The 27,216-nt window shown below is 40.3% G+C and overlaps 1 protein-coding gene and 1 long non-coding RNA gene across 2 annotated transcripts; both read right to left on the reverse strand.

Annotated features, from left to right (window-relative positions):
- Positions 1-4,234: 4,234 nt before the first annotated feature.
- LOC134480027 (uncharacterized) lies at positions 4,235-5,510 on the reverse strand. Its single transcript, XR_010054133.1, has 2 exons — positions 5,327-5,510; positions 4,235-4,857 (listed from the first exon to the last, which is right to left on the reverse strand). It is a non-coding gene; the product is annotated as an uncharacterized LOC134480027 (long non-coding RNA).
- Positions 5,511-19,536: 14,026 nt separating this feature from the next.
- Positions 19,537-24,351, reverse strand: LOC134480029 (disks large homolog 5-like). The gene is made up of 4 exons (XM_063266318.1): positions 24,152-24,351; positions 22,959-23,118; positions 21,593-21,742; positions 19,537-20,957 (listed from the first exon to the last, which is right to left on the reverse strand). The coding sequence occupies exons 1-4, from the start codon at positions 24,276-24,278 to the stop codon at positions 20,687-20,689; spliced, it is 708 nt and encodes a 235-aa protein (XP_063122388.1). The 5' UTR covers positions 24,279-24,351; the 3' UTR covers positions 19,537-20,686.
- Between the last annotated feature and the right edge of the window lie 2,865 nt (positions 24,352-27,216).

A 27,216-nucleotide genomic window follows, 5' to 3' on the forward strand; every position in this document is an offset into this window, starting at 1 on the left:
CCTCCTTCCTCTCTCCTCTCCATCACATCCATTCTTCCTTTCTTCTTGGCAGCTTCTTCCTTCTTCCCCCCTCATGATCCTCTCTAGCAAAGCCCTCAAAAACTCACCTCCACCATCTGTCTGCTGTGCTTCTTTATAATCACAATTAATGGGAGCAGGGTCACTTTTCTGCGGGTTAAACAGTCTTACATTCTACAAATTAGCATTAAAATACAAGCTGAATTTTATCAATACACCACAGGGTTTTCTTTCTCTTTGTTTTGGTTTAATTTTTCTTTTAACTTTTTACTTTTTATTTCATTTTTGGCTATCTTTTATTAATTGGTTATTTTATTAATTTACATTTCAAATGTTATCCCGCTTTCCAGACTCCCCTCATCAAGCCTCATCATCATATTTCTTCTCAGCATTTTCTATATAACAACCTTCCCCGAACTACACATATCCATTCCCACCTCACACATCTAGGATCTCCATTTGGTGGGGCCACATTCCTAGAGAGTCAAGGTGCTACCACCACATTGATACCAGATAAGTCAATCCTCTTCTACCCAGTACCTAGGACAATAGACACATACTTGTATACACATTGCCTAGTTATTTACACCCTAGGACCAAGGAAGATTGGTGAGAGAGGGTCTGGTTAGATATTTAAAACCAATGATTGCTGCTTTCTCTTCTTTTTTTGGTTATAGGTAAAATTATGTTTGTATGCTTCTCTTTTTTGTCATTATTGTGAGATGATTAATTTCTTGGATTTTCTTGGATAATATTTAGTTCATTGTCTTGGAGTTTTCTTCCTATTATCCTCTGGTGTGCTTTATAGAGAAAAATATAGTTTAAATTTGATTTTGTCATGTAATATCCTGGTTTCTCCATTTATGGCGATTGGGAATTACTCAGTGTATAGGAGCTTGGGTCTGCATTACATCGGCCCAAGATTTTCTGGCTTTTAGAGTCTCTCTTGAGAAGTCTGGTGTAATTCAAATTGGTCTGAATTAATTTGGTACTGGATATTTGTACCTTACCCCTTTTAATGTACTTTCTTGTATCTGTGCATTTAGTGTTTAATTTTTATGTGAAGGGAGGAATTTTTCTGGTATAATTAATTTGGCGTTCTGTAGGCTTGTTGAATGTTTTGGCCTTTTCTTTCTTCAGCTTACGAAAGTATTCTGTGATGATCAAGATATTTACTGAACCTATGAGCTGGAACTCTTAATTCTCTTCAATATCTATTTTCCTTAGCTTTGGACTTACATTGAGTCCTGAAACTCATGGATATTTTGGATTCAACAAACCGTACATGTTTATCTGAGATGGATTTTTTGTGCTTTGTGGGGTGACCTGCTTGACCCCTACGCTTCCATTTATTATCTTGTTGGATAATGAGACATGGTCAGGAATGGTGACTTCTTGCCATAAACTATATGAAAATAGTGAGGTCAATTTATGTGTGTCAAGTATCAGTAGTCTTCTGGGTGGTTTTGGATCCTGGTTGGACATATGCAACTGTTTCAAAAGCCCAGGATTGATATTCCTTGGGGTCCCATGATGATGCAATCAGACATGACAGAAAAAGACCAGAATACACATGAGAGAATGTGATTTGTATAATAGAGAGAACATTATTAATGTTCTAACTTATTAAGTTAGGATACAGAATATCTGATCACACTGTGATCTCCAAGAATGTATTTTTTAACGAAAAACTATGGTTTGGTATAGCATTGCAAGGGCAAGGACATTTACGCAAGATCTGTTTGTTTCCTGTAAACATGGACTTTATTACTGTATGGTTCACCTACCACACACCTTTATTGCAAAGGTAAAAAGTGCACTTAGGTCCAGAGCAGATCGAGGCACGACTTGACAGAAAATGAAGATAACTAAGGCAATGGAAAGTCTTAGAGTTGAAGGATTATTAAGAAAGTGTTCAGAGGGAACAAGAATCCCCTTCTCTGGGAGGTCAGTGAATTAGGAAGGACAGTTGGGAGCTTTACTTGACGTCAGCATCTGAGTCTGGAAATGTCATTGGTAAAATTAATGTCTGGAATTTTGTGTTGTGAAACAGCACATTGGCTCTGCAGCGTTTGGCAAGGTCCATGGACAGAGAGATCACACCAGCTGGGAACAATCTGACAAGAAATCAGGTTTCCTTTAGTCACCTGAGAGGTCCTCAAGGAGAGAGGAATGGATGGGTAGCACTTTAATAGAAGGCTTTATGATCTCAATAGTGCTACTCTAGATGTCTTCAGTATAGATGCAGAAAAAGAAAAACTAAATGACTTCACAGGAATTAGAACAATTCTGACCATGATTATTTCACATTGGCAGTTTATACTTGATTCGTCTTTTTAAATTTAAAACAAGAGCCTAGGGTGTAAATTCGAGGTAGCATTAGAATCACAGTATGTTTACACCACCTTTAAGGTGCCCAGCATCTAACACTCCGTGGCTAGAGATTCTACTTTTAACTGGATCACCAGAGAAAATCTACAATCAACCATGCTAGGGAGGCCCTGATCAGTTTGTATGCTTTGTCCATTTCCACAACAACCCACTTCAGCAGAAACACCTCCAGTTTACAGGTGAAGAAACCACAGCTCAGAGCCAATGATCATTAGATCCCTCAGTCTCACTGGCTGTCAGTTACACCCACATCCTTCTCTGTGAAGGGAAGCATTGGGCCTGATGTGGGCTGTGCAAGCTGACTCTCCTGAGATGATCAGTGCTCTTCTTGAACCTGGGAGAACTGAAGACAAGATGAGCACACAGACTCCTGGGATAGATCCTGCCTCTGGGTCCTAGGGTGGGACACAGTATCCCTTGCCATGTGCCTCTCCTCATCTGAGGAGTCTGTTCCCATGTGTCAGCTTCTATGGCAGTGGGTCTCAACATTCCTAGTGCTGCAACTCTGTAATACAGCTCTTCATGCTGTGGTGACCCCAAGTATAAAATTTTTTCATTGCTACTTCCTAATGAAGTTTGCAGTACTTATAAGTCATAATATGCAAGGTATCTGATATGCAATCTGTGTGTGAAGTTGTGCCTCACAGTCTGAGAAACATTGCTTTATATAATTTTTTTTAAAAAGAAAGGCCTTCCTATGAGGAGGACCCGGAGCAGACATAAAGGCAGAGACACCGTGAAGTAGTGACAAGTGTCAGCAGGCCCAAGGCTGCTTGCCTTAATGCCAACAGAGATTTTCTGGCTAAAGGTACAATCTGTAATCACTGGCCCCATGACATTTCTTACCTCAATTTTCCCCCTTACAATGTCTGTCTGCTTGGACATATCTGTCCAGGAAGCTAGTCCCTGTAGTCTCTGATAAAGGCAGAATGCTAAAGGCAGGTATCGTTTCCCTCTTTTGGCCCACAGTCACTTGTATAGAAGTAAGTGCAAATCCCCCGTGGGTAAATGTGTGTCTCTCACATAGTGTATTAGAATTGAAATATCTGTTTGAGTTGAGAAAAACCAACTCCCACTTCAGATTTAGAGCTGACCAACAATTACTTTCAGGAGAATGAAGAAGCTGGCCAGGCCTGAAGATCCAGATCCCCTCCCTGCCTGGGATAATCCCACCTGCAGTAGACTTCAGCTTCACCTAGCAGGTGTTATCAGAAAAATCTGACCTTAAGATTCTGAAATCCACAATATGCACAAACCCTAGAGTTGTTAGGTGGCCGATTTGGGGGATTTCTCCAGGTTATAATCATTCTGGCCTCTTCTCTTCCCTTGGATGCACTCTGTTCTGTCTTGTCTGTTGGTCCTAAAAGGACTTGGGTCAACTCAAGGACTTCTAGGGGAGGAGCTTTTGTTGTGGGAGTGAGCATGGATCAAGAATGTAACCCCATTCTGACTGGGCAACTAATCTCCAGAAAAATCTTCTGCAGGCAAAGAACTGGGTCCTGTGATAGACTACACTGTTTAACAGGGAGATCTGGTTGCTTTCTCCAGGAACAAGCACTTGGGTGTTGACTCTCACTTCTCAACCTTCTGTTCTAAATCACTTCTGAGAAGGGGCACTTTCGTCTAACTCCTCAAAGGTACCTTCCCTTCATTGTGGCTGGAGGATCCTATGGTGTTGCAGCTCTGAGTTGGGAGTGGGAGCACTCAGACTGACTTGGAGAAGCCTCTTTTCACAGCTGATCTAGATGTGAGGAACAGGTGCTTTTAAAGAAGCATGTGAAAGTATTTCCTGCAGGAGAGACCTCTGCAGGCAAAGACACACAGGACAGGGAAAAGCGAGTTTATGTACTGCCATGACATCCTACCAGTCTCTATATGGGGCAAGGCTTTGCCTCACCTTAGTAACAACAGCATGTAATAAATGAACCTTTTGCTGATTTCTGTCGTGGTTCCGACGTCAAAATGTCAATGAGCACCATGCAGAGCCCGGACTTAGGCTGTATTAAAGTAGTCCACAGTATCAGTGTTATCTGCAAGGTACCATGGGACAGTAGTAATGCATGTTTGCATGAACCTGGACAGTTTTCACTACAGTCTTCTAAGTCATTTTATAAAATTTTATAGTGAGTTCATGGAAGAACAGGCTCAAACATAGACAGGAACATACACACACACACACACACACACACACACACACACACATACATACATACATACATATACATATACTTTACTGACATGGTGCATATTCTTTGTACACCAAAAATAAGGTGAGCATTAATGAAAATATTCTAATAATTGAATAAGTGGAGGAAGCTGTGTAGAGACTGTGGCTTATAGTTACTTAAAAGGTCCTCACCAGGCTCTCTTCTTGTTGGTGGGTAAACTTCAAGTGCAACTGGGGTTCGTTATTTTCTTTCTCCATAGCACGCAGGACTAGGGTGGAAGCTAGGGTTTTCAGAATATTTGGTAAGTATTGTAACATTGAATGAAATCCTAAGGCTGGAACACTATTAATGTTCTAAAAAATTACAGGGCAAGCTAAAGTCAGATATCTACTGTATTTAAAGAAGCAATGAGAGTGAGGTAGATTGATGCCCTGTCTAAATTCAGAAATGTTGGAGCCCGAATGTCTCCTGATGGTGTTATTTTATCAATGTAACATAACATATGTAACATATGCTCTTTAAAAGTAAAGGCCAGAAGTTCACAGAATAATAGCATTGGCCTTACCATATCCTCCCTTGGGGATGGGAAAACTAATGTTCTGAAATCTTTGACTCTCAGGAATTGTGATCTCCATGGAAATTTAATTCCGTTGCAGATGGTCCAGTAGTTGTGGCCCATTGTTAGAAATATCAGCCTAAACCTATAGTCCATCTGACAGAAAGCTCAGAATACAATTCACAGAACTTACTCCACATTCCCCAGACTTGTTTCTTTTGTCCATTATTTTTTTTTTTTTTTGATGAAAGGCCAGATTGCCTCACACTACTCTGTCGAAAATCGCCATTCATTCTCCCAAAATTCTTGGGAAGATGGGAAAACGTGTCTTCCTATGTATCTGCCAGGCAGGGACTGAGAAAAAGTAGGGCACTGGTTGTTACTACAACCCTGGTGACATCACAGAGGATGCCAAGAACTCTCTAGGAAACCATAGAATTTCCAAGAAGGGACATCTGATATCATAGTGAACAGAATTTGCCTCCCTGCTAATAACCTCCCTGTATAGTGCATAAGCTGAGGTGCCCTTTCCAGGAGACTTTCCTAGGGCATAGACATTGAGCAACTCCTGATTCCAAGGCCAAGTATTCCTCAAGGCTTGATTATGAAAAGCTTAGTAATTCCTATGCATTTTAATGAATATTTCCCTGCTATTCCTGCCCAAAAATGTCTCATCTTAACTCAAATTATCCTCATTCAGCAATATTAGACATTAAAAATTCCTGAAAAATAACACCAGTTTGAATATGCAGTCAAAAGATTCTCTTGTCTCATTATGTACATGTGCTTGAGATCACATCAAGAAATAGCCTGCATGGTAGGTTGCGACATGGGTATGTGTTATGGGAACTCTCATGAAGCCTTGTACTTAGCATTCCACAGTTGCCACAAAATCCCTTAGGAGAAAGAGTTGAAATCATTATGGTGCTAGTAACAGTGTGGAGTCCAATTGACAGAGGAAAGTGAAATGTTGGAGCCACCAATGAAGGCACCCTCATACTGCTTGTGGGGTTCTCCTCCATGCACCAATTTCACCAAAGGACCATTGCTCACAGGCCTCTGTAAGCTATACCATGAGATCCTATCTGACAGTTTTTACCTTGGGCCTTTCACTGGGCATGCCCTCACCTTCTGTAAATTTAACCCCATTCTTCTAGTTTTAAGACCAAATGGTGATTATCTCTTTACAAGTACGTACTGTTTTGGTCCATATCGCTTCCCTACCATGTCTATTCTGAATCTCCAGCTTCAGCTTGCCTCACCCTATGTTCCTCTGTTTGCCTGGAGTTCTGCCCACATACATTCTGAGGTAGCTCTTGGCCATAAGATCTTCATTACGTACAATCGGCAGTGAGACAAGACCTGATAGAACTCTCAGCTTGTGTTGAGCTGGTGAGAAGGACAAACATCTACAAAGTAGCAAACCTGATGATGGATCATAAAATGATTAGAAAGAAATCCTGCTATCACTTAGCTCTCTGCCAGTAAAGAACTAAGAATTGAAGTTGACACACCTTTGTACAAAGAGACCTCACCTCAGCATTTCCTCTTTTACACCAAGTAATACCCTTATCTTTACATTGATAAGCTAGATAAAGTAAGATAAATTTTGAGATGCATCACATAAGAATGACAGTCCCAATATTCAGTCCATTTCTATTTGGCAAAATTTGAGAAGGTACTTCATTAACTAAATTATATTAGTGTAAAATTTTGTACCTGAATCACTTTCTCTCAGTTCTTAAACTTTTTTATCCTCTGTCTATCATAACTTTCATTTATTAACCATAATAACTTCCCTGAATCAAAAAGTACTATTTTTCATTGTAAACAATTTAAGGGTCTATGTCCTTCATCTTTTTAATTTTATACCTCTTTCGTGGACATATTGCCATTTTTTATTTTTTATTTTTTCATCTTCCACAAGTAGATCATTTTTTCTCTGATATGGAGAAGGATGCAAGGGTGGACTTCAGATATGAGGGGGTGGTGGATATCAACGGAGTTGAGCTGCATGTTGCGAAATTAACAGAGAACAAATGAGAAGTTTAAAAAAATTAAAATGTGCACATTGGGGATAAAGAAGTGAATGCTTAGCGTGCAGAGGTTTGGCAGTGGACTGGGTATTTGTGGGGGTGGGGTGTATTTGGTTGGGGTTCTGGCATGGTAAGAACACTGTCTGTTCTGGTCCTTCCAGGGAAACACCTTCTCCCATCTCACCTCTGCCTCTATCTCCTCCTCCAACAGCTGAAACTGCCTCCTACTACAGCAGCAGCTTCTGGGCATTTCCCTCTCTGCTCAAGCTCTTCTAAGTGCTCGGGGGTGATACAAGCATTGAAAAGCCTGGGGCAGCAGTCAGGCCATGCACACTCTGTTGTCATCCCTGTAGGGGCTCAGGATTTATGGTGCCAGAGCTGTTGTGGCAGGCATTTTGATGCTGCAGTGGGTTGTCTGTCGAGCCCCTCATTCTGCACCTCCAATGTCCCCCCTGGTCCTGTCAGGTTCCTAGTTGTCACATTCCTGTGTGATGGTGAACTCGTTTTCTTTTCTGAGTCTCATGACAAGAAAATTTAACAGTAAACTATCTAGTCTTCAACTCCATTTGAGACCTGAGAAGGAGAATTGCCTGAAGAAACAGGAAATTCAGAGCTAATAGCTTCCAATTCTAAAGAAATGACAGAAATTGTTGGCTACCGTGACAGACAGTCAGCAAATATTCTTGTGTCATTGTGGCATCCAGTGTCAATTGAACGGGTCAGGGGCTCTGATAACAATCCTTTGAAGTAGATCACTTGAAGGACTATCCTCACTTTCTCTCCAAAGCCTGGGACAATAGACTTCCCCATGATCCCCTTCTCCACAGTCTGGACAGCTTTCTGGCAGCAGTGGAGGTAAGTGGGTAGTGTTTCACCCCATGGCCAATTTGCCACATTTGAATGACACTCCAGTTAGGGTTCTTTAGTTCCCATCATTTTCTTCAGAATAGCATGAGGACACTGCTTGGACTTGAGGTCTCTCCCACTGTGAAAGCCTTTGACTACTAGGACACCTGAAATGGCAGATTCTTCAGATCTCTAAAGAATTAGAGAACCATCTTTTTATGTAAAGTCTATCTCAGTGCACAAATGTGGAATTTTTCAAAGGATTTACTGTTTAATTTGAATACATATACAAGAAGCTAAATAAAGCTTATTTCTGTACCTAACTAAACAAGTACCTAACATCACTAGAACACTGAGTATTTATAGTTGGATAGTACTATTTGCATTCCTTAATTATCCATGGCAGTGTACAGTAGTAATTTTATACAATTAGAATTTTACACCGTATTGTGAATAAGATGCATATACTTATATCTTAAACAAGAGTTTAATCATTTATTCAAGTATAATATGAAATTCTATCATCATTCAAATTCCATGTCATCCTAAAATATTTGACACTTGGTGTTGCTTCCTAGTATAAAAAAAGATTGAATAATCTATGCTTTTTGTCATGTTAGCCCCTTTCTCCTGCTTCCCCAAACCCTAGATAGGAGAGATAAATGGTTGAGGAGAGAAAGAGAAAGTAAGTAAGATGTCCCTGATTCTATTCTCCTTTACTGTTTCCTCACATTCCATGACCAGTAAAAACTTGCATCCAACCCACTAAATGACAATAAACATCTCTAACCCACTGAAGACAAATAAGCAGCCACCCATCCTTCTTTTGAGAATGAGGGTGTCATGTTCTCTAAAGTTGTATCTCTATGAGTGTGGGGTGACAACAAGTTTTGGGGACCTTGCAATAATTGGGATATTTTCCAAATCCTGTGATTTCTTACAGTTTCCTAAGCTTTCAGGCCCTGAATGTGGAGGGAATAACTGAAGTCTTTGCTACATTAACAATTGAAAATACAAACTCACATTCATACAATTTGAGGAAGGTCACACACTATCTACATCTTGATGTTTGCTCAAAATAATTGGTCAATTACTATTTTATGTAGCTTCATTTATCTTCTTAGTATACGGGCAGAAAAGAGACAGATTGTTTGCCAAAATAATGTTAATTACTTCAATGCCAGTCACCAATAGAATTCCTGCAATCCTTTGAAGTCTTTCAGAGAAGCTCTATTTTGCACAATACTCACAATACTTATGTCTCCCATGTGGCAAACTAAAATGGACTGTTATGATCTGCTTACATGTTTCAAAAGTTTTCCCACTCCAAAGTCTTACACCCTCCTCCAAAAAACAAGAGATTCCTCGCAAAAAAAAGTCCACTAGTGCTGGTTCCAGTTTATATATCCGTCACATATCTATTACTGCAAAAAACTACCATGACCAAAAACATCTCAAGGAATCCAGTTTTTCACATTGTGGTAACCAACCCCCAATTACAAAATTATGTCATTCCTAAGTCATAAATGTAAGATTACTTCTCTTTGGAATTGTAATGTAATTATCCCCTATAAAGTATGTCTCATGAGTGATTGCCCTGAGAAGGGGTTGCAAGAAACAGATTGAAAACTGCATCTTGTGTGTGGAGGTGGTGGTGGTGGTGGGTTTTTTGTTTTGTTTTGTTTGTTAGTTTGGCCTCTTTTTCAAAAACCAGAGGCTGATGAGAACATACATCAATAACTGGGTCTTTTATATAATTCCTATAGCCTTTGTGTCTGTTCTCATGACATCAACAGGCTGGGTTTCTTTTTTACTATTCTCCAAAATGAACTTGAAATTATTAAAGGTGATGCATCCTGCAGTGATGAACTGTCTTACTATTTAGCAGTGTCTGACTGCCCTGCTCATTTGTGATTTCATGGATTTTGAGATCTTTTTTTCATTCCCATAAAGACCTGCATCCTAATTAGGACAGGATGGATGTTAACTAGTAAATGATTCTGCTAGGATTTGATATAACAATATTAATCATACTGATGCATGAAAATGAAAGGTCTTTTCATTTTCTGGTTTCTTCAATTTTTTTCTTAATTTTTGTAATGTTTTCATTGTAACAAGTCTTCACTTTCTTAGATTTATTACAAGACTTTTAAAGCTATTCTGAATGTTTTTGTTTTTTTGGTATGTTTGTTGATATTTATTGTTGCTATACAGGAATTTTATTGATTTTAATGCGATTTCAGTTAGTGGGTCCATGAGCTGTAGGAGTTTTCTAGTGGAACCGTAGTGTTCTTTACATATAGATCATATCACCTGCAAATGAGAATACTCTGACTGCTTTCCTTCATATGGACATGCCTTTCCATCTTTCTATTTTCTGTTTTGGATAGACTTCACATACTACTTGGATTAGATGAAAAGATTGTACACCTGTGACTTATTACTTATTTTAGTGAAATGCATTAAGATATTCTCCAGTTAGGATGCTGTTGGCCTTGTATATTGCCTTTATATTGTTAAGGTACATCTTCTCCATATCCCAGATTCTCCAGGACTATTTTGTGTATCACTGTGAGACTTTGCCAAAGAAATTGTCTGCCTCTAGTGCAATGATCATGTGTTTCCTGTTCTTGGTTTCATGTGGTGTATTGTTTATTCATCTGTATTTGTTGAAACATTCTCGCTCTCTGGAGTCAAGCCAGCTTGATCATGGTACCTGATATGTTTGGTATATGTCTGAATTTTATTTGCCAGGATTCTATTGAGAAATTTTTCACTTATGTGTTCCTTCCAATCTTTGTTTTTTTTATAGGCTGCAAAGAGATACCATGAGCAAGGGAACTTTTCGAAGAAAGAGTTTATTGGGGCTTACAGTTTCAAGGATCATGAGTCTGATATCAGGGGTACATGGCAGCAGGTAGGTCACCGTGTTTCTAGAGAACTAGCTGAGATCTTACATCTTATCTGCAAGTTGGACACTGAGAAAATGAGACTTAAGTGTAAATGGTATTGAATTTGGAAACCTCAAAGGCCAATCCCAGACAATCCTACAAAAAACAAAACAAAACAAAACAAAACAAAACAAAACAAAACAAAACTATATCTTCTACTTCTTCCCGAACATTTCCTCTAACCAGCAACAAACATTCATACTTGTGAGTTTATGGAGACCATTATCATTCAAAAGACCACATTCTACTCCCAATTGTCCATAGGATCTTAAACATATCATAATGAAAAATGCACTTAGCTCGCTTTGCAAAATCCCTATAGTCTTTACCGTCTACACAGTTTATCCAAAGAGCTTCCTAAAACTGCAGGCAGTCCCTTAATCATTCCCCCTATGAAATCAAATGGCCAATTACACACATCCAATGTGTAATGCCAAATCACATATGTTATCATTGCAAAGTGAAGTTGGGAAGGATGGCGAGCCAATTCAAGGCATAATCGCAATAGCCCACACTCCACATTCTCTCCTTCTGACAGAAGAGAAGGAGATTAGATGGGTTCACTCCTCTGGCTTTGCTGATTGAAACATAATTCATAAACTTTTGTTGTATCATATAGATCTGTGGATGGTGGTTGTGTTTTCAATGTCACTCATTTCTAGGAATTTTTCATTTTTCCTTATCCCCTTACCCTTTCAGTAGTATATTGTTTATGTTACTTACTTTCCATGAGTGTCTGTATTTTCTGTACTTTTAATTGTGTGATACCAGTTTGATTTCTTTGGGCTCAGATAGAACGCACGACATTATTTCAACGCTCTTATATTTTCTGAGGCTTGTTTTTTTACCTATTCTCTGGTCAATTTTGGAGAAATATCCACAGGCTGATAGAAAATATATGTATAGTACACTGTAGTTTGTTAGTTCCATTGGCCTGATGATGTCACTTAATTCTGCCCCTCCTGTTTTGTTTATTTGCATATGATCTGTTAAGTGTTCAGAATGGAGAAGCAAAAGAAATCACAAACACTATTAGAACGAATCTGTAGTTTCATAGCTATCTGATAACATATGTTTTTAAATTTGGGAAGCCTGTGTTAATATGTATATATTTAGAATTGTAGTATGTTTTAGTAATTGCAAAGTATGAAGTGAATTTCCTTACATCTCTGGACAGGATGAGTTTGAAATCTATTCTGTCAGCTAGATAGAGAAACTGCATAGGATTGCGATAGGGACATGTTTCTTAGTTCTGTTTCTCTAGTAAAACCTGTATATCTCTCATGATGGTAATACTGTTTCAGGCTAAATATATAATTGTTTACTAGGGAATTGAGTTTAGTGACATGAAAATATTATTTAAACCTCTGTTAACTGTTGTCATTTGGTTAATTTATGAGATTTTTGTAGGCTACTTTTGATTGACTGTCCTAGTGGTGTAAATTTATTTCCTGTGTCCTCTGGTATTTTATCCTTCCCTGCAAATAAAGTATTCCTATTAGGATCCTCTGTAGAGGTGGCTTACTGTTTATACATAGTTTTTAAATTATTTATAATATCCCTTAATCAGCACAGTAGCTGGGCAGCTGCCTGTCCTGCATGGAAATAGGTCTCATTTCCAAACAATGACTCTGAACTCTTACTTACTATGCAGCATCTTGGCTGCTCTTTGTTCCACCTGGACAGCCCTCAGGATCAGGCTATCCTCTGCCTTAAACTGTGGCTGCTGTCCTGCTTCCTCCTTCCTCACCATCGCATCCATTAGTCCTTTCTTCTTTGGCAGCTACTTCTTCCTTCTTCCCTCCTAGTGATCCTCTCTAGCAAAGCCCTCAAAAACTCACCTCCACAATCTCTCTGCTGTGCTTCTTTATAATCACAATTAACTGGGAGCAGAATCACTTTTTGGGGGGGTTTAACCAGTCTTACATTCTACCAATCAGCATTAAAATACAAGCATAATTAGGTCAATCCCCTACAGGGTTTTCTTTTCTTTTCTTTTTTATTTTTTGGTTGGTTTAATTTTTCCTTTACCTTTCTTTTTAGGTTTTATTTGATTTTTGGCTATCTCTTATTAATTGTTTATTTTATTTATTTACATTTCCAATGTTGTTCCTCTATCCAAAATCCCCTAATGAAGCCTATCATCACATTTCTGCTCAGCTTTCCCTATATAACAGTGCTCCCCAACTCACACATATCCATTCCCACCTCACACCTCTAGGATCTCCATTTGGTGGGGCAACAGGCCTAGCAGAGTCAAGGTCCTACAACCACATTGATACAAAATAAATCAATCCTCTCATACACAGTACCTAGGACCATAGACCCATACTTGTATACAAGTTGGCTGGCAGTTAAATCCCTAGGAGCTGTGGGTTCGGTCACAGAGGGTCTGGTTAGATATTAAAGACCAATGATTGCTGCTTTCTCTTCTTTTTCTGGTTATAGTCGAAATTATGTTTGTGTCCTTTCTTTCTTGAAATTTTTGTCAGATGATTAATTTCTTGGCTTTTCTTGGGTAAAATTTAATTCATTGTCTTGGATTTTACCTCCTATCATCCTCTTTTGTGCTTTCTTAGAGACAAAATATTGTTTAAATTTGATTTTGTCATGTAATATCTTGGTTTCTCCATTTATGGTGATTGGGAATTACACAGTGTATAGGAGCTTGGGTCTGCATTACATCTACCTAAGATTTTCTGGATATTAGAGTCTCTGTTGAGAAATGTGGTGTAATTCATATAGGTCTGACTTCATTTGGTACTGGATATTTATACCTTACCCCTTTTTCATGTTCTTTCTTGGATCTGTGCATTTAGTGTTTTAATTTTTATGTGAAGGAAGGAATTTTTCTCCTACAATTAATTTGATGTTTTGTATGCTTGTTGGTTTTTTTTCTTTTTTTCTTTTTCTTTTTATTTATTTATTTTTTTTTTGGCCTTTTCAATTCTCTTCTATATCAGTTATCCTTAGGTTTAGACTTAAGTTGTGTCCTGAAATTCATGGATATTTTGGATTCAATATATTGTAAATGTTAATGTGAGATGGATTTTTGTGCTTTTTTGGGTGACCTCCTTGACCCCAACTCTTCAATTTATTATCCTGTTGGATAATGAGACATGGTCAGGAATGGTGACCTCTTGCCATAAAGTACATAAAAATAGGATGGTGAACTTGTGTGTCAAGTATCAGTAGTCTTCTAGATGGGTTTCTTTCCTGGTTGGCCAAATACAACAGTTTCTAAAGCCCAGGATTTATGTTCCCTGGGATTCCTACGATGATGCAATTAGACATGACAGAGAAAGACCAGAATACACATGAGGGAACTTGATTTATATAATAGAGAGAACATTTGTAAGTTAGGTTACAAAATATCTGATCAGACTGTGATCTCAAAGAATGTATTATTTAATGAAAAACTATTTTGTGTTATAGCATTGCCAGGGCACAGACATTTATGCAAGAGCCGTTTGTTTGCTGTAAACATGGACTTTATTACTGTATGGCTCACCTACCACACACCTTTCTAGCAAAGGTAAAAAGTGCACTTAGGTCCAGAGCAGATCAAGGCAGGACTTGAAAGCAAATGAAGATAACTAAGGCAATGGAAAGTCTTTGATTTGAAGGATATTTAAGAAAGTGTTCAGAGGGACCAAGAATGCCCTTTGTCTGGGAGGTCAGTGATTTAGGACGGACACTTGGCAGCTTTACTTGACGTCAGCATCTGAACCAGGAACTTCATTGGTAAAATTAATGTCTGTAATTTTGTGTTGTGAAACAGCACATTGGCTCTGCAGCTTTTGGCAAGGTCCATGGACAGAGAGATCACACCAGCTGGGAAAAATCTGACAAGAAATCAGGTTTCCTTTAGTCACCTGAGAGGTCCTCAAGGAGAGAGGAATGGATGGGTAGCACTTTAATAGAAGGCTTTAGGATCTCAATAGTGCTACTCTAGATGCCTTCAATATAGATGCAGAAAAAGAAAAACTAAATGACTTCAGAGGATTTAGCTTAATTTTGATCATGACAATTTCACATTGGCAGTTTAACTTGATTCGTCTTTTTAAATTCAAAACAAGAGCATAGGGTGTAAATTCGAGGTAGCATTACAGTCACAGTATGTTTACACCACCTGTAAGGTGCCCAGCATCTAACCCATGTGGCTGGAGATTCTACTTTTAAATGCATCACCAGAGAAAATTTCCAATTAACCATGCCAGGGAGGCCCTGATCAGTGTGTATGCTCTGTCCATCTCCACAACAACCCAATTCAGCAGAAACACCTACATTTTACAGGTGAAGAAATCACAGCTCAGAGCCAATGATCATCAGAGACCCTCAGTCTCACTGGCTGTCAGTTAGACCCACATCCTTCTCTGTAAAGGGAAGCATTGGGCCTGATGTGGGCTGTGCAAGCTGACTCTCCTGAGATGATCGATGCTATTCTTGAACCTGGGAGAACTGAAGACAAGATGACCACACAGACTCCTGGGATAGATTCTGCCTCTGGGTCCTAGGGTGGGACACAGTATCCCTTGCCATGTGCCTCTCCTCATCTGAGGAGTCTGTTCCCATGTGTCAGCTTCTATGGCAGTGGGTCTCAACACTCCTAGTGCTGCAACTCTTTTTCTATTTTTTTTTTCACTTTTTCGTGCTGCAACTCTTTAATACAGCTCTTCTTGCTGTGGTGACCCCAGCCATAAAATTGTTTCATTGCTACTTCATAATAAATATTTCTGTTCTTATAAGTCATAATATGCAAGGTATCTGTTATCAAGGTATCTGATATGCAATCTGTGTGAGAGGTTGTGCCTCACAGGTTGATAAACATTGCTTTATACATTTTATTTTTCAAATAAAGGCCTTCCTATGAGGAGGACGTGAGGCAGTCCTAAGTGCAGAGACACCATGAAGTAGTGACAAGTTTTAGCAGGCTCAAGGCTGCTTGCATTATCGACATCAGAGATTTCTGGCTAAAGGCACAATGTGAAATCACGGTCCCCATTACTTTTCTTACCTCAATTTTCTCCGTTACGTCTGTCTGCTTGGACATGTTTGTCCAGGAAGCTAGTCTCTGTAGTCTCTGATAAAGGCAGAATGCTAAAGGCAGGAATGGTTTCCCTCTTTCGGGCCACAGTCACTTGTATAGAAGTAAGTTCAAATCCCCCGTGGGTAACTGTGTGTCTCTCACATAGTGGATGAGAATTGAAATATCACCTGTTTGAGTTGACAAAAACCAACTCCCACTTCAGATTTAGAGCTGACCAACAATTACTTCCAGGAGAATGAAGAAGCTGGCCAGGCCTGGAGACTCAGATCCCCTCCCTGCCTGGGATAATCCCACCCACAGTAGACTTCAGCTTCACCTAGCAGGTGTTATAGAAAAGTCTGTCCTTAAGATTCTGAAACCACAATATGCACAAACCCTATAGTTGTTAGGTGGCCGATTTGGGGGATGTCTCCAGGTTATAATCATTCTGCCCTCTTCTCTCCCCTTGGATGCACTCTGTTCTCTCTTGTCTGTTGGTGCTAGAAGGACCTGGGTCTACTCATGTGCTTCTAGGGGAGGAACTTTTGTTGTAGGAGTGAACATGGATCAAGAGTGCAAACCCATTCTGACTGGGCAAATAAGCTCCAGAAAATTTCCCCAGGCAAAGACTTGGGTCATGTGGGAGCTACACTGTTTAACAATGAGATCTGGTTGCTTTCTCCAGGAAGAAGCACTTGGGGGTTGAGTATCACTTCTCAACCTTCTGTTTTAAGTCACTTCTCAGAAGAGACACGTTGTTCTAACTCCTCCATGGGACCTACCCTTCAGTGTGGCTGGATCCTATGGTGTTACAGCTCTGAGCTGGGAGTAGGAGCACTGAGACTGACTTGGTGAAGCCTATTTTCAAGTTTATCTAGATGTGAGGAACAGGTGCTTTTAAAGAAGCATGTGAAAGTTTTTCCTGCAGGAATGCCCACTCTGCTGGCAAAGTCAGGCAGGACAGGGAAAAGCGAGTTCATTTGCTGCCATCACAACCTACCAGACTCTCTATGGGGTGAAGTATTCCCTCACCTTGGTAACAAGAGCATGTAATAAATGAAATTTTGCAGCTCTCTGTAGTGGAGCCGATGTCAAAATCTCACTGAGAATCATGCATAGCCTGGATTTAGGCTGTATTAATGTAGGCAACAATTTCAGTGATATCTGCAAGGTACCATGGGAGAGTAGTAACCCAAGTCTGCATGCACCTCGACAGTTTTCACTGTAGTCTTCTAATTCACTTTATAAAATTTTATAGTGAGTTCATGGAAGAACGGTCTCAAACATAGACATGAACAATCACAGACACACACACACACACACACACACACACACGCCCATACTTTACTGACATAGTGCATAATTTTTGCACACCACAAATATGGTGAGCATTAATGAAAATACACTAATTATTAAATCAATGGAGGAAGCTGTGGTGAAGCTGGGGCTTAGAGTTACTTAAAAGGTCCTATGAAGGCTCTTCTTTTGCTGGAGGCTAAACTTCAATGCAATTGGGGTTCCCTATTTTCTTTTTGCATAGCACATAGGACTAGGGTGGAAACCAGGGTTTTCAGCATGTTTGGAAAGTACTGTAACATTGAATTAAATCCTTAGGCTGGAACAGTATTGATGTTACACAAAATTACAGGGCAAGCTGGATGAAGACACCGAGCTGACAGTGTGGACATCTTAAGATTTGTACTGGACAGTGACAGACTTTTCTGAAGACTGGAAATGTTTACAATGTCAGAGAGAATGGAAGGCCCCTCAGACTTCAATTCACTCTAAGAACAGTTTATTCAAGTAAGGGATAAATTGAACTATTGTCTCCTGTCACAGATGTCAGTAGAAATTATGCAAGGTATTGTATGCCAGTGGTAGCATTAGCAAAACAAAGCACACCTTGTCTTGAAGGCTAATAAATTAGCAATATGTATAGCAAGACGCTAGCTCTTCCAGGTCCTTTCATAGTAACTCAGAAGCTCAAATACACTGGCAATGTGAAAGTGTGGTGGATATCTAGTTACCACTAGCTTCTGTTTTGATACAGACGACCCTTTCTGTGGCATGGTCAGCTTCTAATGAATGACTAGAGGACCTATGCTTGAGAATAAACAAACAATACATTGCTTCTCTAGATGCTGAGCTCTTAAAAGCCTTGGTGTCACAGCAACTGTTTGTGGACATTCTGGATCATTCCTTCTGAACTTTAACTTTCTGAGTAACTCAGACTCTGAGTAAGTCAGTTCAATTCCATAAATTGGAAATCAGTCAACTGGAAAAAAATACTTTTACAACAGGAACCGAGATTTGCCACGGAAAAAGGGAAGCTTGAACTGGCCCACCTAGGTTCTGGGTTTGCACAGGCTTGCTATCCAAAAGAAATATGTGTTCCCAGCTGTAGGCTGCATTCACTATGGTTGCTCTTGAGGTTCTGTCCTAAACTGCTTAGATTAAGATAATTTTCTTAATATCTATCAAAAGAATTCATTATGTGCAGCAGGCCTACAGGAAGATAGTTTCCATTCTGTATTTTATAAATGTGCATAGTAGATATGGTCATCATTGATACTAGGTGAAGGATCTGCTCTAATATGGAAACTAAGTGATGCTGTAGGAACATCTGAATCCTCAATGAGCAGTGGGGCCACCTGAGCCCTGCATGGATGCCTGGTAGCCTAACATATTGAGCCTGCACAGCTCAGTAAGAATACACATTTCCTGAGATCTCTCTGTTTAATTTGAGGTATCCTGTCCACTTAAGGGAGCACATGCCCTGGAAAGACAAAAGCCACATGCAGGATCTGTGGTGATGACTCACAGGTTAGAACCTGCAGGATCTGTGGTGATGCCTCACAGGTTAGAACCTCTGCTGCTCTCTCAGAAGAAGCACATGGTTCCCAACAATAATCTACAACAGGGAATGTGATTCCTTCTTTTGGACTATGAGGGAAATTCACCCAGGACAGGCCACAGACATACAGTAGAGAAAAAGACCCACTGACATAAATGATCATTCTACGCCTAATCCACAACAATAAAAACACAGCATATGTATGGTCTAGGACAACAGCATTTATCAAAACCTTTTTCCCAACATGACTTTGGAGGTCATTATCTGTGGGGGCATATTGAGAGTGTATTGCAAGAAAGACTGAAGCATATGGTTCTCCATTAGGATTACTTACATATACCTTTGGAAATGTCAATTTTTCTGCAGCTCTACAAATATGAGTGTATATTAGTCAAAATGTGCTACACAGGATCAATAATGAACGTGTGTTGTAGACTGTTTTATTAAGATTAGCAGAAAACATGACCGCATGGATAAAGTATGGCAGTGATCACATCATAAAATGTACATCCAAGAAAAGAACACATTATCCACACAAAACACACTATCACTCTAGGTAACCATTGGTGGCTTTGAATTTACTATTTAGCCCAGGAACTCTGGACCATGCAGAATCCATCTTTAGCTGTCAGTTCTAAGAGCACAAGAGGGGATAGGACACTTGAATAAGCAAGATGGTCTCAAGAGTCAAGAGTTAAAAATCAAGTTTTATTCATAAGGAATACAATACAAAACAAAAAATGATTAAAATGAATATTAATATAAATATCTAAAAGTATTTTCAGATGTGAAAAATATTAACAAGAACATATAACTATGAAATAACAAAACAAAAACTTCATTTAAGATCATAACAAAAATATTTTAAACAGCATATTCTTAGTGAACATTTAGAAGCACAGTTATATTGCTGTTTCTCCTCTAGCAGGCAAAATGGCAATGCAGTCCCCAAGTGGTCTCTCAAGTGGTGTTATCCAAAACAGAAAAAGAATAAGATATCAATCAGTCAGACTGGCTTAGTGAAAGATAAATTTAGTGTTTCTTAGCAAAATATGAATTCAACTATGAGGGAGAGTATTCATCCAAAAAAGGTTGTTATTATTCAGGATGGCGGTCAGCAGGGGAATCCTGAGAAAGCAACCTATTCTTCAGGACGCTCTCCTCCTGCTGTGTGTCCCATTCCAGCTCTTTTGCAATTTCTGAGACCAGGGAGAGGAAGGCAGTTATTCAGAAACTGATGTGTTGGGGACTTGCATGCCAGCTGTCAGGTTGCTGCCTTCTACCCACTCAGCTCTATTTTAGGTCACCATTGATGTGTTAACTGATAACATTGGTGGTGTGTCTGTGGGCAGGGCAAAGTCTACAGCAACCCTGACAGTAATGTGGGCTGCCCATCTGGGCCTCAGACTTTAACCAGTGCAAACCAAGAACAGGGCAATGGGAAGAGACCTCATTGGGTTGCAGGATGAAAGGAGAAGTCAACCTGTCACCAAGATGAAAGCCAATGACAAAGAATAATTTGCCATTTGCACTCGGTTCTTATCCCTGAAAGGTGCTTCCCAACTTGAAGGTCACATGACCACAGAATATCATTTATCACAGGAACAAAACTTGTTCAAAGTGCTACATAGCATCCATTCTATCACAGGGACATGCGGTAATATGATAGGTTATTCAATTGTCACCATTTCCAGACTGCAGCTTCAAAAGAGCACCAAAGCATAGTTGTTAATAAGTCAGTTCCTGAAAAGTGGTTGTCTTCCCAGAATACTCGTGCACAGACAGAGGAATGAACATTCCATTGCATGAGGTGGTTGTATTGTTGGAGTGTACATTATTAAGGTGGTAGGGAAAGCAAACATGTATCAAATTGGCAAATGGAATCAGATATTTTTAGGCTGACACAGCTGCTTGTCCCTACCAGATGTTGCTTGGTCTGGAGGTTGCTGGTTTTCTCCTGTTCGTCTTTATCTTTCTTGTTCAAATCAAACAAAAATTTCTGTAGCAGCGGTGCAGAATCAAGCTGTTCTGCTTTGCTCTCCTTTCTGAATGGGAACAACTTCTTCTGCATACATATCTTGTCCATATGGATCCGGCTGGGCAGGTTCCTGGAAACACACACTGCATAGTTAGATCCTGCACCCTCTTCCTCCCATTCCTACTCCCAAGTCTCACAAACACGCTCTGGACCCAGATACAAGTGAAAACTTCATAGAATACATCTTGATACACACAAGGCTGCTGCACAAACATCAAACAGCCAATTCAGGGAAGACTAAATTGTTTCTGTGACCCAAGTACCAAAAAGCGTTCATTTCTCTCCACAACAACAGGGGATATACATCTATCCATGGAAGCAAAAGGCATGGGGGCAACATTAATAAATAGTGGGCAAATACCCTCAAAGGAGGTCGGTAGAATTAAGGGAAGGTCATGTTATCCATGTGGTCCACACACTGAGTTTTGTTAAACCTGGTGTGACCGCAGAGGCCCAGTTCAGCCTATTAGCCATTTGGTGAGCTGAATAAGTACTGGTCTACCTAGAGCCTTCTGAAGATGCCTAGACACTCTGGGTATGAGTAACAGTCTCCTGTGGACCTAAAAACTGAGTCCAAAAGGCCCAGGACACAGTGATGTTTAAAGAGCACAAGACATGGAGCCAGAGCTGCTAGACCTCCAGTCAGAAGAAAGGGTGGCACCTGTGGGCAAAGCAGAGTTAATGGCCTCTCTGACCAGTGCTCACCGATAGAAGTTAATTTCCTTCTGGAGCTCCTGAAATTTCTCACAATGCTCGATGTTCCTCATCTCTAAGTTGTGCAGTAATGACATGACCTCCCTCTCCTTTATCTTCAATTTTTCATAAAATGGATTTGACCTGATGTAGCGGCTGGCCCTAGGAGAGTAAAACCCAATGAACATCTGCGTTTAGGAATATATGAACTCAGGCTGGGTCTTCTAGTACCCCAGCCCTGGGAGGACAATTTCTGAGTTCTACATATTGGAAGCTTCTTCAGCTTCAGAAACTTGTTATTCTGGGCCCAGGACCCCATAAGTTCGGCATCGAGATAAAGGGTTCCCAGGTTCCCTTTCTTCACTCAGAAGGGCTGGATCTGCAGTCAAGCTAGTTATGCTAACAAGGGCCTAGGCCACAGCTCTCCCACTTCCAAGACCTAGAAAACTGTGATTTCATTTTTCCTGTTTTGACAACAGGAATTCTACATCCTGAATAATTAATATTGTAGAGACACACAATTCACACAATTATGGAGTTGAGACCATAAATTGCCACAAAAGTATAATCTGCCCAAATGGCACAAATATACAGACAAATGTGACCACATTGGCAAAGAAGTGTGCAGTTGAAAGAGGGGCTCCAAAAACAAAGCACTCACATCACCATGAAATTGTTATACATGAATATACTCAGGAAAGAATATAGACCCCTAGATTCCAAGTGTGGGGGGAAATATAAACATATAAAAATTGCGCATATGCATGTAGGTGTGTACACACAGAGACACAGAAACTGGGACACACACACACAGGAAAAGAAAAGTAAACAGTAAGAGAATGAAAAAGGGAGCGAAATATGCAAACGGAGAACACAATCAGAATCAGAAAAAATGCATGCCACATTATTGGCTCAGAGGTAAACAAAAAAGAAGGAAAAGCCCTGTGTCTGTGGCCGTCTAGTCAAACATTGAGATAAACAATTTGGGATCTGTCACCTCAGGCTACTGCAACAAGAGTCCTCACTCAGTCACCTTCCTAGCACACACCCAAACTCACAGCACCTAGAACCTTGCAAAGCTACCACCTGTCAAGGGCTTTCCAAATGCACACTGGGAACTCATGCTCCAGGAACGTTATCCCTGAATCCTCACTAAGGCCACAAGTTCAGATTTTCAGCTGGAGGCAGCAGATGAGACCATTTCCCATCTCACTCCTGACCAAGGGTCAGGTTCTGAATCTCCTCTATATCAGAAATGAGGTTTAGCACGAGTATTTTGGGAGGCACAGCTTTCTAGACCCCAACACCTTAATAGAGTAAGATGTAGGTGACATTGCAGGTCCATGAGTGACACAAGGCAGTTTGGAGCAATGCATACCTGTTGTTCCTGTATCTCTCTGTCACGTAAGTCAGGAGATCTCTTAGCTCATTTCTCTCCTCAGTAGCTGACTGCAGCTGTCTAATCAGTCTCTGCTCTTCTGTGTTGGCCTCCTTGTTGATTACCACAGGGCCAGGGGATGATGTCAGTCTCCCATCCTCTGTAGGTAGAAGAACACAAGTGAACATTTTTGGGGAAACTGATGAGTGTGCATAGACCATGGCAAGCCCCAAACAGGAGGAGAGCATGTGTAGACCACAGTGTCACCACAAAGAGTTTGTTGTTGCCTAAGAGACCTCCTCAGTGGAAGTCAACTCTCCCAGCACTCTATAGAGACCAAGAGATGTCAGATGCCGGGTGTTCCCTATGCCTGCTGACCCATGCTACAAGTACCACAGAGATGGCTTCTACAGGATTGTTATCAAGTTAACACGGTACAACTTTCTTTCAAGACCCTCACCGCTGTACTTTCAGAAGTCAGATGATAAATTCAACCTCCAAAAGATTTGAGTGATTGGAGATACTCAGATGTCCTGCACTGATACTCTAGGCCACACCATTTGGATTTAAAAAGCATTGCGGGGGATGTCATGATCAACAGACTTATCAATTCCCCTAACTGAAACACCAAATGCCACAGAATTGCCAATTGGTTACAGGCTGAATCTTGGTCTACCTGCTACAAATAGTTTTAGTACTGTAAAAAAATGTTTGTAACACACAAACTCTAATTTATAATGCTAAGGATGTCCCATCTCTGCCAATTAGAAAAAGTCAGAGGTGTTCTAAGAACATAAGGCCAGAAGCATAATTCACTCCCTGATACTAAAGAGAGAGATCTACTTTACTTAAAGAAGCAATGAGAGTGAAGTAGATTGATACCCTGTCTAAATTCAGTAAAGTTGTACACTCAGTGTCTCCTGATCGTGTTATTATATCAATGTATCGTATCATATGCACGTTAAAAGTGAAGGCCAGAAGTTCACAGAATAATAGCATTGGCCTTCCCATGTCCTCCCTTTGTGGATGGGCAAACTAATATTCTGAAATCCTTGACTTTTAGGAATTGTGATCTTCATGGAAATTCAATTCCTTTGCAGATACTCCAGTTGTTCTGGCCTATTGCTAGACAGGTCAGCATAAGCCTATTCTCCCTCTGACAAAAAGCTCAGCATACAATTCACAGAACTTACTCAGCATTCCCCAGGCCAGCTTTCGTTGTCTATCATTTATTTTTGATGAAAGGTGAGATTCCCTCACTCCAGTCTGTCCAAAATCGATGTTCACTCTCCCAAAATTCTTGCGAAGCCGGGAAAACATGTCTTCCTGTGTATCTGCCAGGCAGGGACTGAGAAAAAGTAGGGCACTGGTGGTTACTACAACACGGGTGACATCACAGAGGATGCTAAGAACTCTCTAGGACACAATAGAATGTCCAAGAAGGGACCGTTGATGTCATGGTGAACAGACATTGCCTCCCTGCTAATAATCTCCCTGTACAGTGCATAAGCTGAGGTGCCCTTTCCTGGAGACATTCCCAGGGCATAGCCACTGAGCAACTCCTGCTCGCAAGACCAAATTTTCGTCAAGGCTTGATTATAAAAACCTGAGTAATTCCTATGCATTTTAATGAATTTTTCCCTCTAAATCCTGCCCAAAAATATCTCATCTTAAGTCAAATTATCCTTACTCATCAATATCAGCCATTAAAAATTCCTGAGAAAGAATACCAGTTTGAATAAGCAGTCAGAAGGTTCTCCTGTCTCCTTATGTACACGTGCTTGAAATCACATCAAGAAATAGCCTGTAGGTTAGGTTGCGACATGGTATGTTATGGGAACACTCATGAAGCCTTGTCGTTAGCTTAGCATTCGACAGTTGCCACAAAATTCCTTAGGAGAAAGAGTTGAAATCATTATCTTGTTAGGAACAGTGTGGAGTCCAATTGCAAAAGGAAAGTGAAATGTAGGAGCCACCAATGGAGGCACCCTCATGCTGCTTGGGGGTTCTCCTCTTTTTACTAATGTCACCAAAGGAGCATTGCTCACAGGCCTCTGTAAGCTCTACCATGAGATTCTGTCTGACAGTTTGTGTCTTAGGCCTTTCACAGGGCATGCATATCTTCTCTAAATTTAACCCCATTCTTCTAGTTTTGAGACCCAACCGGTGATTATCTCTTAGCCCCTATGCCCTGTTTTGGTCCATATCACTTCCCTCCCATGTCTATTCTGAAGCTCCAGCTTCAGCTTTCCTCAACCTATATTCCTCTGTAAGCCTGGAGTTCTGCCACATACTTTCTGCAGCATATCTTGGCCTTCAGATCTTTATTATATCCAATCGGCAGTTAGACAACACCTAAGAGATCTCTCAGCTTGTGTTGAGCTGGTGAGAAGGACAAACATCTACAAAATAGCAAACTTGATGATGGACTGTAGAAATGACAAGACAGTAATCCTGCCAGCACTTAGCTCTCTGCCAGTAAAGAACTAAAAATTGAAAGTTGACACACCTTAGTACAAAGGGAGGTCACCTCAGCATTTCCCCTTTTACACCAAAAAATACCTCTATCTTTACCACTGATCAGCTAGATAAAATTAGAAAATTAATGGGATGCATCAGATAAGAATGACTGTCACAATATTCAGTCCATTTGTAATTGGCAAAATTGGAGAAGGTACTTCATTAACTAAATTATTTTAGTGTAAAATTTTGTAACGGAATCATTTTCTCTCACTTTTTAAGCTTTTTTATTCTCTATTTATCGCAGCTTGCACTTATTAGCCATAACAACTCTCCTGAAAGGAAAAACAATTTTCTTATTTTTAAATAATTTAAGGATTTATGTCCTTCATCTTTATAATTTTACACCTCTTTTGCGGACATATTGCCATTTTTTTTTTCTTTTTTCAACTTCCACAAGTAGATTATTTTTTCTCTGATATGGAGAAGGATGCAAGGGTGGACTTCAGATATGAGGTGATGGTGGATATCAACGGAGTTGAGCTGCATGATGCGAAATTCACAGAGAACAAAAAAGGCGTTTAAAAAAACTAAAATGAGCACAGTGAGGACGAAGAAGTGAATGCTTAGCATGGAGAGGTTTGTCAGTAGACTCTGCATTTGTGGCATGGGCTGGGTTTGGGTGGGGTTCTGGAGTAGTCAGAATGTTGTCTGTTCTGGTCCTTCCAGGGAAACTCCTCCCTCTTCTCTCATCCTTCCTCTGCCTCCACCTCAACCTCCAACTTCCATAACTGCCTCCTACTACAGCAGCAGCTTCTGGGCATCTGCCTTTCTGCTCAAGCAGAAGTGCTCGGGGGTGATACAATCTTTGAAAAGTCCAGGGGAGCAGTCACCCATGCACACTCTGTTGTCAAACCTGTAGGGGCTCAGGATTTATGGTGCCAGAGCGGTTGTGGCGGGCATTTTGATGCTGCAGTGGGTTGTCTGTCGAGCCCCTCATTCTGGACCTCCCATGTCCCCCCTGGTCCTGTCAGGTACCTAGTTGTCACATTCCTGTGTGATGGTGAATTCGTTTTCTTTATGAGTCTCATGACAAGAAAAGGTTAAGAGTAAACTATCTAATCATCTCCATCTGAGACCTGAGAAGGAGAAATGTTGCCTGAAGAAACAGGAAATTCAGAGAAAATAGCTTCCAATTCTAAAGAAATGACAGAAATTGTTGGCTACCAGACAGACAGTCAGCAAATTTTTCATGTCATTGTGTCATCCACCCTCAGATGAACGGGTCAGGGTCTCTGACATCAATCCTTTGAAGTAGGTCACTTGAAGGACTATCCTCTTTTTGTTCTCCAAAGCCTGGGACAATAGACTTCCCCATCATCCACTTCTCCACAGTCTGCACAACTTTCTGGCAGCAGTAGAGGTAAGTGGGTGGTATTTCACCCCATGGCCACTTTGCCACATTTGAAGGGAACTCCAGTTAGGGTTCTGTAGTTCCCATCATCTTCTTCAGAGAGACTGGGGACACTGCCAAGAGTTGAGGTCACTCCCACTGTGAAAAGCCTTTAACTATTTGGACATCAGAAAGGGCAGATTCTTCAGATCTCTAAAGGATTTGAGAACCACCTTTTTATGTAAAGTCTATCTCAGTGGACAAACGTGGCTTTTTTTCAAGGGATTTATTTTCTCTATACCTTTGAATACATATAAAAGAAGCTAAATAAAGCTCATTTCTGTACCAAATGAACTAGTACCTAACATCACTAGAACACTGATTATTTATAGTTGGATAGTACTA

Source organism: Rattus norvegicus, chromosome 8 (genome assembly GCF_036323735.1).
Source record: "Rattus norvegicus strain BN/NHsdMcwi chromosome 8, GRCr8, whole genome shotgun sequence".
NCBI classification, from domain to species: Eukaryota; Metazoa; Chordata; class Mammalia; order Rodentia; family Muridae; genus Rattus; species Rattus norvegicus.

Bases quoted from the DNA above. Each gene is read 5' to 3' on its own strand.
- LOC134480029 (XM_063266318.1), bottom strand. From the start codon at position 24,278: ATGTTTTCCCGGCTTCGCAAGAATTTTGGGAGAGTGAACATCGATTTT. The intron at 23,119-24,151 runs GTAAGTTCTGTG...TTCTACCTACAG, and splicing joins GCTGGCCTGGGGAATGCTGA to AGGATGGGAGACTGACATCA. The intron at 21,743-22,958 runs GTATGCATTGCT...TTACTCTCCTAG, and splicing joins GAGAGATACAGGAACAACAG to GGCCAGCCGCTACATCAGGT.